The sequence below is a fragment of the Copadichromis virginalis genome, linkage group LG13, assembly GCF_057382275.1.
Source record: "Copadichromis virginalis isolate Kocher_CV1m ecotype Utaka linkage group LG13, C_Virginalis_male_GT1.1, whole genome shotgun sequence".
In the NCBI taxonomy this organism is placed as follows: Eukaryota; Metazoa; Chordata; class Actinopteri; order Cichliformes; family Cichlidae; genus Copadichromis; species Copadichromis virginalis.
In genome coordinates, this window is record NC_140630.1 from 3,784,112 (window position 1) to 3,799,701 (window position 15,590).

Consider the following 15,590-nt stretch of genomic DNA (forward strand, 5'->3'; position numbering starts at 1 on the left):
AAAGGAGCTTCATATTGTAAGGTAGACCCTACAATAATACATAAAGAGAAAAACCCAACTATCATATGACCCCCTATGAACAAGCACTTTGGCGACAGTGGGAAGGAAAAACTCCCTTTTAACGGGAAGAAACCTCCGGCAGAACCAGGCTCAGGGAGGGGCGGGGCCATGTGCTGTGATTGGTTGGGGATGATTTTAGTGAGCATATTAGTAGGGATGGGAACTGAATGACTCCAATTCCATTATCGATTCTCAAACCATCGCTAGGCAGCATATCAAAGACAGCCCATTTATGCAGATTAATTGGATCCTGTTTGGTCAGATGTCTGTGCATGTATTTCCTGTCCTTGTTGTGATCTCTGTTGGTGGCACTACTCAAAATAAGTAACGTGTTGTACACATTACACAGAACACTTCTTAAAACTGGTCATGGGGGCAGCAGTCTAAGCAGAGAAGCCCAGACCTCCTTTCCCAGGCCACTTCCTCCAGCTTGTCTGAGGGAACACCAAAGCGTTTTCAGGCCAGCCAAACGATATAATTTCTCCAGCGTGTCCTGGATCTGCCCTAGGGCCTCCCCCCAGTAGGACATGCATAGAACAGCTCACCCAGGAGCCCCCCAGGAGGCATCCTTATCAGTTGCATGAACCACCTCAACTGGCTCCTTTTGATGTGGAGCAGGTAGTGGCTCTACTCTGAGCCACTCCTGGATGGCCAAGCTCCTCACCCTATGTCTAAGGAAGAGGCCCGCCATCCTTCAAGGAAAGTTTGGCTAGCTTATTGCTAACAGGCATTAGCATGCTTGCAAAGCGCTGAAGTTGTGGAGGATGTTAGCAGAATAAGGCAGTTGTTTCTGTTCTGGACACAGTTTGCACTGTACCGTTGCACTCTTGTGCTCTTATAAAAATGACAGTAATGTTCATATCGCCGCTGTAGACTGCATCGCTATTTTCCTCCACCAGCACATGAACTGAATTGATATTTGGTTGGATATAAAGATGATTAATAGGAAGCTGAGCTGGATGATTTAGGAAGAAACCACTGCATCGGTTAGGGTAATATTATAGCTTATAAATAAAAAAAACCCATTAAAATCAACAAGTTTAAAACAAGAGAATGCATTTGGTTCACTTTTATATAAATCATATCATATTAAAACCCCAGGTTAAATGGATTGTTGATGTCATTTTTATAAAGATTTAGAATTAAACTTTTGTAGACATTTGAAAACATTTGTCCTCAACATTATCTTGATTAAAGTTTGTCTCTCCACTTTTCCACTGCCCACTTCATTAATCACACCATGTTAGCAATGGTCTGGACAACCTTTTACCCTCTTTAGCTGTCTTAATTCTTGCATGAGCACACAATCCTCTGAGATTTAGGCCCATGCTGACCTGATGACATCAAACAGTTGCTGCAGATTTGTTGGTCACATCCATGATGTGAATCTCCCATTCCACCACCTCCCAAACATCCTCTGTTGAACTGAGATCTGATGACTGACAACTGCATTAGAGTACAGTGAACCCACTGTCATGTTTAAGAAACCAGTTGGAGATGATTTGAGTTTTGTGGCATGGCTCATTAGTCTGCTGGGAGCAGCCATCAGATGATGGGTACACTGTGTACACAGTGTTTAAACTATGCTCAGTTGGTGCTAACAGGCCCAGTGTGCCAGAAAGATATCACCCACACTATTAAACCACCACTCACAGCGTGAATCTTTGATCCTAGGCAGGATAGATTTGTGCTTTCACGTCATACCAAATTGTGACCCTACCATCTGAATGTTGAAATCGAGACTCATCAGGCCACGCAGTGTTTATCCAGTCGCCTCTCGTCAAGATTTGGTGAGTCCATGCAAAGTGTAGCCTCAGTTTCCTGTTTCTAGCTGTTGAGTTACTGTTGCCTTCCAGCTGGAATTAGTATGGCCATTCTCCTCTGACTTCTGGCATCAACGAGGCACTTTGCCCAGTGAACTGCTGCTTGCTGGATGATTTCTCTTCTTCAGACCGTCCTCTGTAAATCCTAGAGATGGGAAAATCCCAGCCTAAAATACTCAGGCCAGCCCATCCAGTCACGTAAATCACCTCACTTCCATTTTCTCATGCAGTTTGAACTTTAGCAGGCAGTCTTGACCATGTCTACATGCTTATATACACTGAGTTGCTAATGTGTGTGGCTGATTAGATGTGTGCATTAACAAACAGTTGAGCAGGTGTACCTAACAAACAGTGAGTTTCTATCTCACAAGAATTGTATTTTATGCCATTCTTAATCTGTGGAAACTGACTGCTTTTTGAAATGACCTTAAATCCCATCCCAACAATGGACTCTTCTCACTGTTGAGGTCTGGGAAGCGCTTCCGCTCCCTTAAGGCCAAAACAGAGAGAATGAGGAGGAGCTTCTTCCCCCAGGCTATTCGGGCCCTGAACCAGGTGTAGGACTGGACTCTCCCACACACATCACCACACGCACTCTGGTTTTTCTTCATGCACACTTCCTATAATTTTTAATCTCTTTCTGCTATTTGCACATTTTTACTGTAAATTTCTAAGTTAAATCTGTAAATTTTGTAATAACCTGTAAATTGTAAATACTGTAATTGTACAGCAATTTAATGTGCTCTTACTGACGGAAACGCCACTTTTCATGCAGTGAAAGACTTGATGATTATCTTAATGTGTTTGTGCAGAATCTCCCACTGCAGCTGTGATTATTGGGCTAAATTAATCTGCCATCCACTGACAATGAAACCACAAGTGGTAACAAAATATCTGCCAGCATAATACTTTGTTTTGTTTTAAATATGTGTTTCTGTCAGAAACAGATTCAATCTCAATCTTGTGAATTATTTTGACTAATCAGTTGATTTTATATATATTATGGCTATAAATCAGCTGCACACTGTTTCATTCATTGTTGCTATTTTCTTATCATATTACAACATTTTGGTGGATTCAACCTTCATCGGCTCCTTGAGATGTCTTTGTTTATGCACAGAGAAAATACCTCAATCATCCCAACATTCAAGCAAAGGACTAATAGGATTCATCTGACAGATGAACACCTGACGTATTTACATATTTAAGTATACTAGCAGTCAGCCAGTATCAAAGGCTCAGCAGTGTGGCATTAATAAGAATAACAATGCAAAACACAAATTTGATAAACTGTATAACAAAAAGAAAGAAAGAAACTGAATTGAACCTTTCAGCACTGATGGAGTCTTTCCAGATGTGCACGCTGACACTCCCCTACCATTACAGATGCAGGCTTTTGAACTTAGTACCAGAGCCTCTCCTCCTAAGCGAATTTCAAATTTCCATTCATGTGATCACAGAGCAGTTTTCCACTTTGCCTCAGCCCATTTTAAACGAGCTTCGGTCTGGAGAAGTGTTTCTGGATCGTGTTCATATATGGCTGCTTCTTTACAATATGGTGATTTCTGGACGTGTTCCCATGCACTGATCTCCAGCACAGAATCACATCTGTATTTAATGCAGTGTCACTTGAGGGCATGCACTAGTGATTTTTGGCCTTACTGCTTGTGCACAGAGATTTCTCCAGACCTCCAAATCAATTTGGGACTTTTGTGTAATGTGTTTCTATTTTTCTGGACCTTTGGTTGATATTCTGCGGCTCCGTTAAAATTAAACTACCATAAAAACTTTAGACTGTTTGTTTCTTTGTTTCTTAAAGCAATTATTTTCTCCAATGCAGATTGAATAAAATTCAAATTTGAAGTTTTTATTCTGGAACTGTTTGTTTTGGAAAGCTTTTATGCTTTTTGTTCTTATTATTTGTCTCCCTGGATACAAACCAAGTAGAAACAATTAGCCGGCTAATAAAATTACTTGAGAGAAAATCTTTTCTTTTCCCAAAATGTTTCATTCTTTCTGCCAAACACTGAATCACTCTTCTTTAGCTTCATTCACTCTAAACTTCTGGTCCTGTGGGAGATTTTCACGTCATGCCTGCATTGACTTTATACTGTGAACTCTCTGAACAGGATAGAAACATGAACTCTGATATGATGCCCTTACTGTCTTAAGTGAGATGTTCTTTTCCAAACTTTCTCAGTCAGATATTTTAAAGAAATTTTAATTCTGATTAAATGTGTGCATGATTTAGATTTTAACCTTAATTTTTTCCCTTTCAGCTGTAGTCAGAGCACAAACTCCAAAAACATGTTGGTCAAATCATCCTCACATCCATGTTTCTGGTGCATGTTCACAGACTGTCACTGGATAATATCCAACATGGCATCGAGTGAATTTCACATTTAAATTCAGCTGCAGTTTAGATTGCAAATCCATCTGTTCTTACAGTAACTTTTCTTTCTTATTGATTTCTGTGTTGGAGGTGGAGGTGCTCCAGCCTCTGTATGTTGGAGGCAAAGATGGAGGCCACTCAGGTTTGACAGAAATGAAACTCAAGAGGCTGACGCTCCTCCAAACTCCTGTCCCCGGCAGCTCGCACAACTGAGGAAGAAAGAAGACGGAATCGCGCTCGGTTTTGGAGTCTAACTTGTCCGTCGCTGCCTGCTGCTTGAACCACTCGTGTTGTTGGAAAGCTCTCTGCATGAAAGCTTGTGGGTGCAAAGCCATTACAAACACACAATAACACACCCACAGATAATCTGCCCCCTACCACCTCACCGCTGTGAGCTAGTAACACTGTCAGTGTTTGGACGAATGGCCCGAACATCTCTGACGTCAGCAGGAGCAGATCTGGAAAACACACACTTACAGTGTGTGTGTGTGTGAGCAACACCTCTCTTTGCTTCCAAATTCATTTCACAGCTCCCCCCCCCCCCCCCCCTCCCTCCCTCACCCCCTCAATATTTAACACTGTGTAAATAAGCATGTCGGAGCTCCAAAGCTAGACCTATAAAATCTTAAATCATCACCTCAGTGAGGAGTGTTTGTGCAACGGTTCAGCTTGTGTTCCTGGAACGTGAAGCTGCCAGTGCTGGAACTTGAACCCTTTTACAGTGACGCTGTAATACTTACAGTAAGCTCAGTGATATACAGAAGTGAGAGTATGACTTAAAAATTCAAATTCAGGTAAAATAGTCAAAGACTTGTGCGTGACGTGGACGCTGGCTCCCTCAGTTTCACAGTCGGATCCACTCGTGATGTCTGGTGTTAAAAAGCTAAGGCAGTGTCTATGGCAACACTCAGCTTCAGGCTACATAAGAGGACTTTATTATTGTGGAGATGTCAATTTTTTTTTCATCACATGAGCAGATCCAAACAAAATTACAACCCCTCTGCTCATTCTGCACAGCCACGTTTAAAAAGCTCAAAGCTTTCAGGGAGGGAGTCCTCATTTCACCACAGTCACTTTTTGATTACCTGCACGTGACACGCTTAAGGGAAATCAATACGCTGTCGCTGCTCAAAAATAACCTGGGCTATTCTCTCTCCGGACAGGCTTAGTGTGGAAGAGAGAGGAAAGAAGCCACTTCTGAAACTCCTTTCTCTCTCTTTCCTTTTGTGTGTCTGTTGTTTACATCACAATTATTTTTGTTTTTGCCCTGTATGTATCCTGGAGGAGGTCCTTGAGCAGAGAGGCACTGATGATTGTCCAGCCTCTGGAAAAACATCATGTCCCCTGAAGATGTCCACTCACTGAGAGTTACCCTGCAAAGCTTTCTCCACTTCAATCACCAGGCAAACATTTCAAAGTGAACCTGAACCTTAAAGTGACATTCTGGGTGAGTGTACTGTAGAAATCTCTGCAGTAGTCTGCCCGCAGGCTTTCAAATGTCCTGGCTGACAATTCCCCCCCCCATTTGAAGCCCTGTTTACTTTTACAGACACCTCTGGGTCAGAATGTTAATGTTGCACACTGGACATGAGACAAATAGCTCCTGATCGGACTGTAGCATGACATGTTCGGAGAGCGCCGAGCACAGATTTGAGTGAACTTCAACATTTAAAAGAAAACGGTTTGGTGGAGAGCATCAAATCCCAAATCGAGTGAATGTATTCTGAAAGAGAGATCACAGACTGCTTATCCCACACGGATAAAATAGTCACATTTTGCTTGTTTCTTGGCTCACATCACAAAAGAAAAAGGTTTTGTTTGATGCTGTAAGGAAGGCGTGTGGTCAGAGCCGTGTGTTGGACCCTTTTACTGCTTTAAAAGCCTCTCCCTCCTGTGGGGATGAGCCTGACCAAAAGTAACGCGTTAGAACTTTTCTTAGAGATGACCTGTTACTTAATATGCATCAAATTCACCCCACAAGAGAAGCACTCAAAGCACACATCAGATCTTGATGAATGAATCTAAGTTTAAAATCTTTTTGAAGTCTATGCTGACATTTGTCTGACCAAATTATGTATTAACAAAAAATTATGGAATCAAAAAACATCAAAAGTGCTGGAATTCTACTTCCTCCAAACCATCAACGTGTCTTTTAGACCCCATTCCTGCAAAACTGCTCAAAGAAGTCCCGCCATGAATTAATGCTTCGATCTTAAATATGATCAACCTATCTCTAATGATCAGCTATGTACCACAGGCCTTCAAGCTGACTGTAGTTAAACCTTTACTCAAAAAGCATCTCTAGACCCAGCAGTCTTAGATAATTATAGGCCAATCTCCAACCTTCCTTTCATATCAAACATCCTTGAAAGAGTAGATGTCAAACAGCTAACAGATCATCTGCAGAGGAATGGTTTATTTGAAGAGTTTCAGTCAGGTTTCAGAGCTCAGCGCAGCACAGAAACAGCTTTAGTGAAGGTTACAAATGATCTTCTTATGGCCTCTGACAGTGGACTCATCTCTGTGCTTGTCCTGCTAGACCTCAGTGCAGCGTTCGATACTGTCGACCATAATATCCTATTAGAGCGATTAGAACATGCTGTAGGTATTACAGGTACTGTGCTGCAGTGGTTTGTATCATATCTATCTAATAGACTCCAGTTTGTGCATGTAAATGGAGAGTACTCTTCACACACTGAGGTTAATTATGGAGTTCCACAGGGTTCAGTGCTAGGACCAATTCTGTTTACATTATACATGCTTCCCTTAGGCAGCATCATTAGAAGACATAGCATACATTTACACTGCTATGCTGATGACACGCAGCTCTATCTGTCCATGAATCCAGATAACACACACCAATGAGTTAAACTGCAGGAATGTCTTAAAGACATAAAGACCTGGATGGCCGCTAACTTTCTGCTTCTTAATTCAGATCAAACTGAGGTTATTGTACTCGGCCCTGAAAATCTTAGAAATATAGTATCTAACCAGATTCTTACTCTGGATGGCATTACCTTGGCCTCCAGTAACGCTGTGAGGAACCTTGGAGTCATTTCTGACCAGGACATGTCCTTCAATGCACATATTGAACAAATATGTAAGACTGCGTTCTTCCATTTGCGCAACATCTCTAAAATTAGAAATATCCTGTCTCAGAGTGACGCTGAAAAACTAGTTCATGCATTTATTACTTCCAGGCTGGACTACTGCAATTCATTATTATCAGGACGTCCTGAAAACTCCCTGAAAAGCCTTCAGCTGATCCAAAATGCTGCAGCAAGAGTCCTGACAGGGACTAGAAAGAGCAGATTTCTCCTGTTTTGGCTTCCCTTCATTGGCTTCCTGTTAAATCCAGAATTCAAAATCCTGCTCCTCACATACAAGGTCTTAAATAATCAGGCCCCATCTTATCTTAATGACCTTGTAGTACCATATCACCCCATTAGAGCGCTTCGCTCTCGCTCTGCAGGCCTACTTGTTGTTCCTAGAGTATTTAAAAATGTTTATAGCAGCAAACAAGAAGCAGATTTACTGTTATATTCAGTGTAAGTTGTAAACGTGGAGACGATGGCCACTGAAACTGACGTTCATATTTGATCCCAAGTCTTCAAATGAGCGTCAAAGTGAACAGAAGAGAAATTATTTGCAGTATTTTCTTCTTAGCTCAGTCGCCCACACACCAACAACTGTGGAGCTCGTTCTCCCACCTCCGCACCCCAAGTGACATTAATGACAAAAATCAGAACTGCTTCTTGTTGCTCGAGTGCCTCGGTGCGGTTCTGTAATGTCTGTAATTATGTGGGTGATTGATCTATTGCTTAATTTTTTGTGCACTGAGTGATTACTGTCGGCATGTTGCAGAGTAATGGAGTCCTGTGGAGGCACGACTGTGGGTTTTGGACTACGGCGCCGCTTTAAAAGGTCACTTAGAACAAGTTTACAAAAGATTACAAACAAAATGGAACATACGAAATCTAATAAATGTAGAACAGACTGAAAACAGACTGCTGTTGAATCAGGTGTCTCAGTTAAGGAGATGAGACTGGAAGTACGCCTGGACTTTGCTTTTTGTCCTCCAAAAATGTGGGGTGAAACCTACAGGCTGAGAGGTGCTGTCGAGATGTAGTTGGGATTCTCTGCCTGCCTTCTTTTCTGGCTCCAATCGGTACCAAAAAATAAAGATGAAAATACCAAACCAGACCATAAATTCACAAAGACGTCTTTAATGAAGACATTGAAAACGGAGCTGAAGGATTTTGGCAGGACAGCAGTCTGTGAGCTGAAAAGTGTCTGGAAGAGAAAATGCTGTTTTCTCTTTCAGACACACCAAAACGAAGTCATCAACCGTGAAACCACAGAGAGAGAAGCAAAGAAAAAGTGTATTTGGACTGTAGGAGCTTCTTGTTGGTGTAGAGGTGGTGCGATTTCAAAAACATGAATGCCTGTAATAGACAAACCTTCACTGTCCATCCATCTGGTTCAGTGAAGTCCAGGCTTTGGTTCCTCCGTCACATCTGCTCAAACTTTATTCTCTATGATCACCAGCAGTTGGACCGAAAATGGCTTCTTGATGCATGTTCGATCATCCAGGTAAGGAAAGCTTACCTGGATGATTGAAAAGCTGCTGTTTGGAAAACTTCAACTTTAAACCTAATCCGACCACAAACATGCACAGATCACAAACATGCACTAGTCTTCCCATAATCCCAACAGTATCATTATTCTGTCTGTTTATTTAGATTGCACTATTTTAGATGCTTTACACTTCAAGTTAAGACCCCACAATATCTTCAACATAATATCAAAACAGGAGATGTTATAAAAAAGAAAACTCAGAATATTATGATTGAAACAAACTTTTAATGTAGTGTAGAAAAGAAGAAAAGTCGGGTGTTCAGTGTAGTGATCTAAAGAGAACTAAAGGTAGGCACAAGTCCCGAAAACTTATCCTGGGGAAAACACTCAGTCATGACTTTAACTGCAGGAAGGCGATTGGCTACCACAGCAGCACCAGACGGACTTTTTCTCACACTTGGTCACAATTTGCTCCTCATCTCAAATAAAGTGCAGAAGCTTTCAAACGTGCACATGAAGTCAATACAAAACCACTTGTAACATTTAAATATGTCTCAACTATGTCAACTTTAACTGTCCTAGAAAAAGAAGTAAAAGAAAGTAAAAATCAATGCACCTGGACCTCCAGCACATCAGTATCAAAAGATTGCACGTAAAGGTTTTAAAAAAAGTCAGAGTGCTTACAGTTATCAGAAAAGAATCACTTGATAGTAAATGTCAACATTTAGACAACGAACAGCTGAGAGAATAAATTGGAATGTCAGTCTTGAGTGCGTCACACAGATTTATTTACATTTGATGATTTTTGAGTTTGTTTTCAGATGCTGCCCCCTCACCTGCAGCTGAGCCTCCCTGCTAACTGCTAACTGGCTAGCCTGTATTTTTCTCCCCATCTCTGATTCTTAAGAATCACAAAAGAAATCTAACAAGTGAAGTATTTACTGAGAAAAACTCAAACTTAAGTTTACGTTAAGTTAACGCTGAAATACTTGAATCGGTCAGGAAAATACTGAAATCACCACCATGTCTGGGTTAAGTAGCAGCAGGCTGTTAGCTTAGCCTGGAAATGGTCATGGGCGCGGGCCACGCCTCCAAATGGACTAAATTATTTGGCCTTCCTGGATCGAAGGCGCCTCTTGATGATCTGATGGTCGCTCTCTTTCTCCTCCGGCTCTCTGCTGATGATCTGAAATGAGACCAAACATTAGAGCCCTCAGATGAAAGGGTGAAGTCTAATCTGCCCCTCCTCCTCCTGAGTGGAACCAATGGTTTTATACTAAAGACATCATTCTGTGATCACTCTATAAATGTCTCCTGTGGTCTTTCAGGCATTTAGTTGTTGCTGAGCTGGTTTATTTTTTCAGGATGATGTCGGTCCGTCTCTTTAAACCTCATATTGAGAGTTCCAGTGAACAGCTGGAAAATGCCAGTATGACACAGGCCTCACATGACCGTAACCAACTGGACTCCATTGTCCAGTTGGTTACCTGTGACCTGTGAAAATGACGGGCTGTGTATAAAAATGAACAATAACTAAACAGTAGGGATGGGTACCGGTGTCCGGTGCCATGATGGCACCGGTTCTGACATAAACGGTAGTAACCAGACCGAAAAGCAGCGCACATTTCGGTGCTTTATTTCGGTGCTTTTTTTTTCCTGAGCTGTGATACACTTCTAGCCAATCATTTTACGTTTCCGAGGATAGTAGGCGGGGCCAGGTACGTACGTTCTGTTAGAGCAGAGCTATAGATTAAAAATGCCCAAGGCGAAGCGGTCAAAAGTCTGGCTGTACTTCACAGCAAAATATGCAAACTCAGCAGCAACAAGTGCTTTAAGCTGATACTGTGATACTGTCAAAGGAGGTAACACCTCGAAACTCATGAAACACCTGGAGACGCATAGCGTTTTTTTTAAAAGCCGAGAAATGCGCCGTATTTGATAGCAGCAGCAGCCGTTCTTCTCTGCGTGAGTAGCTTAATGTTGTTCTTGTGTGATTTACGTTGAGTAGGCTAACCACGTTATTACATTAATGCATGTAAGGTGAACTAGCAAACATCATCATAGCTACATGCGGCTGTCCTCTTGTTTGATGGCAGATACTCCCTTCACCCTGGCTAAAAAGGCTAAAATGACCAAAGAAAAAGTGGAAAACAGTTAAACATGAGAGGTTTTTGGACAAAGTTTGTGTTTTTTCCATTGATTAAGCTTCCAGCCAAGAGTGATACCATATATGCCCCATAGCTGCAGAAAAGGCTAACATTGTTATCTTTTTACAAAAAAAACAGCTGAACATGAGAGGTTTTTGGACCAATTTTGTGTTCTCCATTCTTTAAGCACCGGTTTGAGCACCGTTTAAGCACCGGCACCGTTTCAAAAGTACCGATTTGGCACCGGTATCGGATAAAACCTAAACGATACCCATCCCTACTAAACAGTTAATGTAGCACCCTCTGAATTAAAGCTGAGGGTCTGCATTTCCATCACATCTGTGCTCGTATTTCAAAGAGTGCAAAATAACTTTTGGAGCCAAAAGTATTCGGAATATTCAAACGAATATAAAGCTCATTCCGAGGCAGGAAAAAGGCCGGGATCAGCACTTGTTAAGGAAAATAAACGTTCCTCGGAGCTTTGTGTGAATAAAAAGTAAGTCTGCGCTGATACGGACATGTTTGCACTAAACGCTGTGAGACTCACTGGGTGCGCGGGCATGTCGATGGGGGAGGAGATTTCGGGCCTGTAGAGTTTCCTTTTGTTCTTCTTTGCTCTCAGACTGAGGGAGGAAGAGGAGGCTGCTGCATCTGTGCCGGCCCGTCCGCTCACCAGGCTCATCATCTTCTTGGCTGCAGACACAGTTTTAGAGGAAAGCAGAAGCATGCTGAACAGCATCCTTAACTACATCCCGTTAATCACAATGCTTAGTGTGCGTGTATAAATCATTTTAATCGCAGATTTAAAGCCTAAAAACTTTAAACAGGAATTATCAGTGAAGACGACTCGGGAGACAAATTAATCCAAAGCTGACGGCGTGTTTATCCAGCTGAAACAAACAAGCTAGGTCCATTATGAAAACTTGTTTGCCTCAGTAAACCAACGCTGGCTCTTAGAGTTACTCTCCAGGTTAAATAGGAAGCTCTTCCTGCAGGAAGACGGATTCACGATTCGAGGATGAGCGGGGTGAAATAGGAGACTGAAAGCTAGAGCGAAGTAGTGGAGGAATTAAAATAAGGACGATAAAAGACGAGTGAAGGTGAGAAGAGAGATGAAGGGTGGGTCAGATGGCTGCAGATGACAGCAACCTTGCCTTGGAGCCCTGAGGCCACAATTAATTGACCGAGTGAAACTGTGGGTCCCTGAGGATAAAACAGAGAAGACTCTGGTTGATTCCAATATGTTGGCTGTCTTAACTCTCTCCTTTAAGCCATCATTAGTGTCCCAAACTCACTGCCCTTGCCCTTTTACTCTGTCAAACCTGCGCAATGCTTTTCCAAATAACTCCGGCAGGAGCTCTGAGGTTTGTCCTTGTGTGCCCTGCGTTTCTCCCCCCCAACACTCACAGTTAAATTTGAAGATTCCTAAAACCCATCTGGACCGATAAGATTGCCTCCTGGACTCTCAGTAAAAATAACTGCAGATGAATGAATAAAATACAGCAGAGGGGATCTACTGTATCTGTGGGGAAAGTTCTGGTGTGTGTGTGTGTGTGTGTGTGTGTGTGTGTGTGTGTGTGTGTGCTTGTTCTGCTATACTTGCGAGGACCATCGCGGGTTTTAGACCTTACGAGTGAGGACCTTTTGGGAAAGTGAGGACATTTAATATGGTCCTCACTTGTTTTTCACTGTAATGGCTTCTAGAGGCCATTTTTATGCTTCTCTCAAAGTTTGAGCGAGGTCCTCAGAAAGATAGAAATACGAGAAAAAATACACACTTCTATACACACTGCTATTCTTTTCATACACACACTTTTGCTCTCTACTGGCTACTAGTGGTTATGAAAAATCACTGCTCCTGAGCCTTTTTGCTCTCTACTGCCCTTCTGCCCCTTATGGTTGTGGATAGTCACTGCACCCAAGTACTTTTTGCTCTCTACTGCCCCTACTGCTTTTGGACAGTCACTGCACCCAAGAACTTTTTTGCACTCTACTGCCAACTACTGTCTTTGCCCATTCACTACAAATGAAGATAATGACAGTTTATCTAATGAAGGAGAAATAAATAGTGCTCTATCGCCTTGAAGTTCAATTCAATTTTATTTATATAGCACCAAAGCACAACAAAGGTCACCTGAGGGCACTTTATACTTTAGGGTAAAGACCCTACAAGGTAAGTTAAACATATTATGTCTTACTTTTAATATCTGGTCTTGGTCTACCCAAATTGGAAAGCACACCGATACAGTTTTTGAAATTAAATGCTGAAATAGAAATATTGAATATGGACTGGCCTAAACTGGGCTATGAGACAGTGCTTCAGTTCCTGAAAAATTACGACTGGATTTTCAATTTAAACTAAACAGTGTGCTAGTTAACATGGGTTTGATCAGTTAATGTGAGACAGGTTTAGAAATTATTAATGCAGCTCATCATTTCTGCCTTCTGGTTCTCATTTTAGGCGTCTCTTTTTAAACCATACTTTTATCTCTGCTATAGAAATGGCATATAAGTAACTTTTTTAGACCATTCAGTTAAAAAAAAAAATCATTTAACGTCTTGAGGGGCTGCTTTCGATTTAGTGTTACCAGCATATTTTACCAAAATATCTCCACAAATAGGAGACTGAATCTGAAAAACCACCTTGACCCTGCTTTAGTAGTGAGCTACAAATTGTGTCTACATAACATAAATATAGACAATGTGCAAGAAACTGTAGTTTTGTTTCAAGTATTTTTCAAACTTTATAAATCATACTGGTGAATTTTGATAGATTATATTAAAGCATGGGCTTCCGTACAAAGGATACATATATTGCTGTGTTCCCTTTTATATTAAAACCTGGTTCCTCTACTGTAAGCTTCTATTAGTGAAAATCTACCATTAATATATAATCTGTAATGCAATATAATATTGACTCATGTGTTCTGTAATACTTTATAAAAATTAAATATGTCCCATCCATCAGAAGTGCCCATCTCATTATGGCTGCTTCCAGGAGGATAATAACCAGTGTCAAGAAGCTCAAATGATGTCAAATTGCACTCTTAAACATAACAGTTCAGTTCACTGTACTCAAATGGCCTCTACAGTCACCAGATCTCAATCCAAAAGAGGACCTCTATGATCTCTATGGTGGATCAGGTGATCACATTACATGTTATGTGATCACCTGATCCATCATTCATTTACACACACACACACACACACATATATATATATATATATATATATATATATATATATATATATATATATATATATATATATATATATATATATATATATATATATATATATATATATATGAGAGAGAAATGCTCTCTTTAGGGGTCACAACACCAGAGGCTCTGGTGTTGACCTCTGAGGTCATCTCTGAGGTCATGCTGTTTTCTCCCTCCTTTGTCCAGTATTTCCTCTATCCCTCTTCTGCATATGTCTGAATCATCTCAGCCTTGTCTCTAACTTTCTCTCCATACCATTCAGCATGAGCTGTCCTTCTTGTATACTCATTTCTGTTTCCTGTCCCTCCTCCTGACTCCAGATCCCTGATGTAATCCCACCCTCACCTTGAACACATCCTGCACCACCCTCACATCCAGACTTACCTCATGCAGTACCACAGTTCCTCTCTTAGCATCCCATCATATTCTTTTGCCAGATCCACAAAGACACAGTGCAACTCTTTCTGACCTTCACTATACTTCTGCATCAACACACTCAAAGCAAACATCACATCTGCACTGCTCTTTTTCAGTGAGAAGCCATGCTGCTGCTCATGGATCATCACCTCTCTTCTTAACCTAGCTTCAACAACTCTTTCTTGGTGTGTCTCAGCTTTATCGCTCTGTAGTTACTACAGCTCTGCATATCACCCTTGGTCTTGAAAACTGGTATCAGTACACTTATTCATTCCTCACTCTCCAAACTTGTGTTAAACAATCTGGTTAAAAAGTCCTCTCTGGGAGTGGGCACGATACACGGAATCCAAATTACCATCAGGGTGTACACCTCACCCCTCGCGTGGTTGCCCACCTCTCAATTTTAAATACACGTAGACATTGAGGGCTAGCAGGAGGGACTATGCGCTTACCTGCTGCTCTCTGGCAGGTAGCTCCATGCCCTCCTGGGTTTTAAATGCACCTTAGAACACACATGCATCAACACTACAATAAGCGGGTGGAAGGAGGTTTGGAGTCTTCTCTCACCCCCGTTATCTGCGGCCTGCTGGAGCGGGGGGGCTAGGAGGAGGAGTTGGCCATCTGGAGTGTGGGGCCTCCCTGCTGCTGCGGAGTCGGGGCGGTCTGCCTCTCCCCACCGCAGGGAAAAGGGTAACACCACCTGGGTCTGGGTGCAGTTCCCCCCTCCAGGGGCAAGGGTACCTAGACCCGGTTCGTTGAGTACGCTTGGGGAGTGTGATCGTGTGTACAGCGTCTCTTTATGTCTGTCTCCACGTTGGTTGAGTGTGAAGTGCATATGAGAGGATGAGGGGATGGGCGTCCAGGTACACACCGGCTCACTCCTTGGCGGCCGCTTATCGGGGCCTGGATCCTGGGGCTCGCTCGGGCCACTTCGGAGGTGGGGTGCCCC

The 15,590-nt window shown here is 42.1% G+C and overlaps 1 protein-coding gene across 3 annotated transcripts in view; it reads right to left on the bottom strand.

Moving 5' to 3' along the window:
• Positions 1–9,619: 9,619 nt before the first annotated feature.
• kif20ba (kinesin family member 20Ba) overlaps positions 9,620–15,590 on the bottom strand; it is a 76,978-nt gene continuing 71,007 nt past the window's right edge. For all 3 annotated transcript variants that reach the window (XM_085476970.1, XM_085476969.1, XM_085476968.1), the window contains exons 33-34: positions 11,548–11,693; positions 9,620–10,039 (exon numbers count right to left, since the gene is read on the bottom strand). In XM_085476970.1, the coding sequence (XP_085333096.1) occupies positions 9,959–10,039; positions 11,548–11,693 (227 nt within the window). In that variant the 3' untranslated portion in view covers positions 9,620–9,958. The remainder of the gene's footprint in view (positions 10,040–11,547; positions 11,694–15,590) is intronic.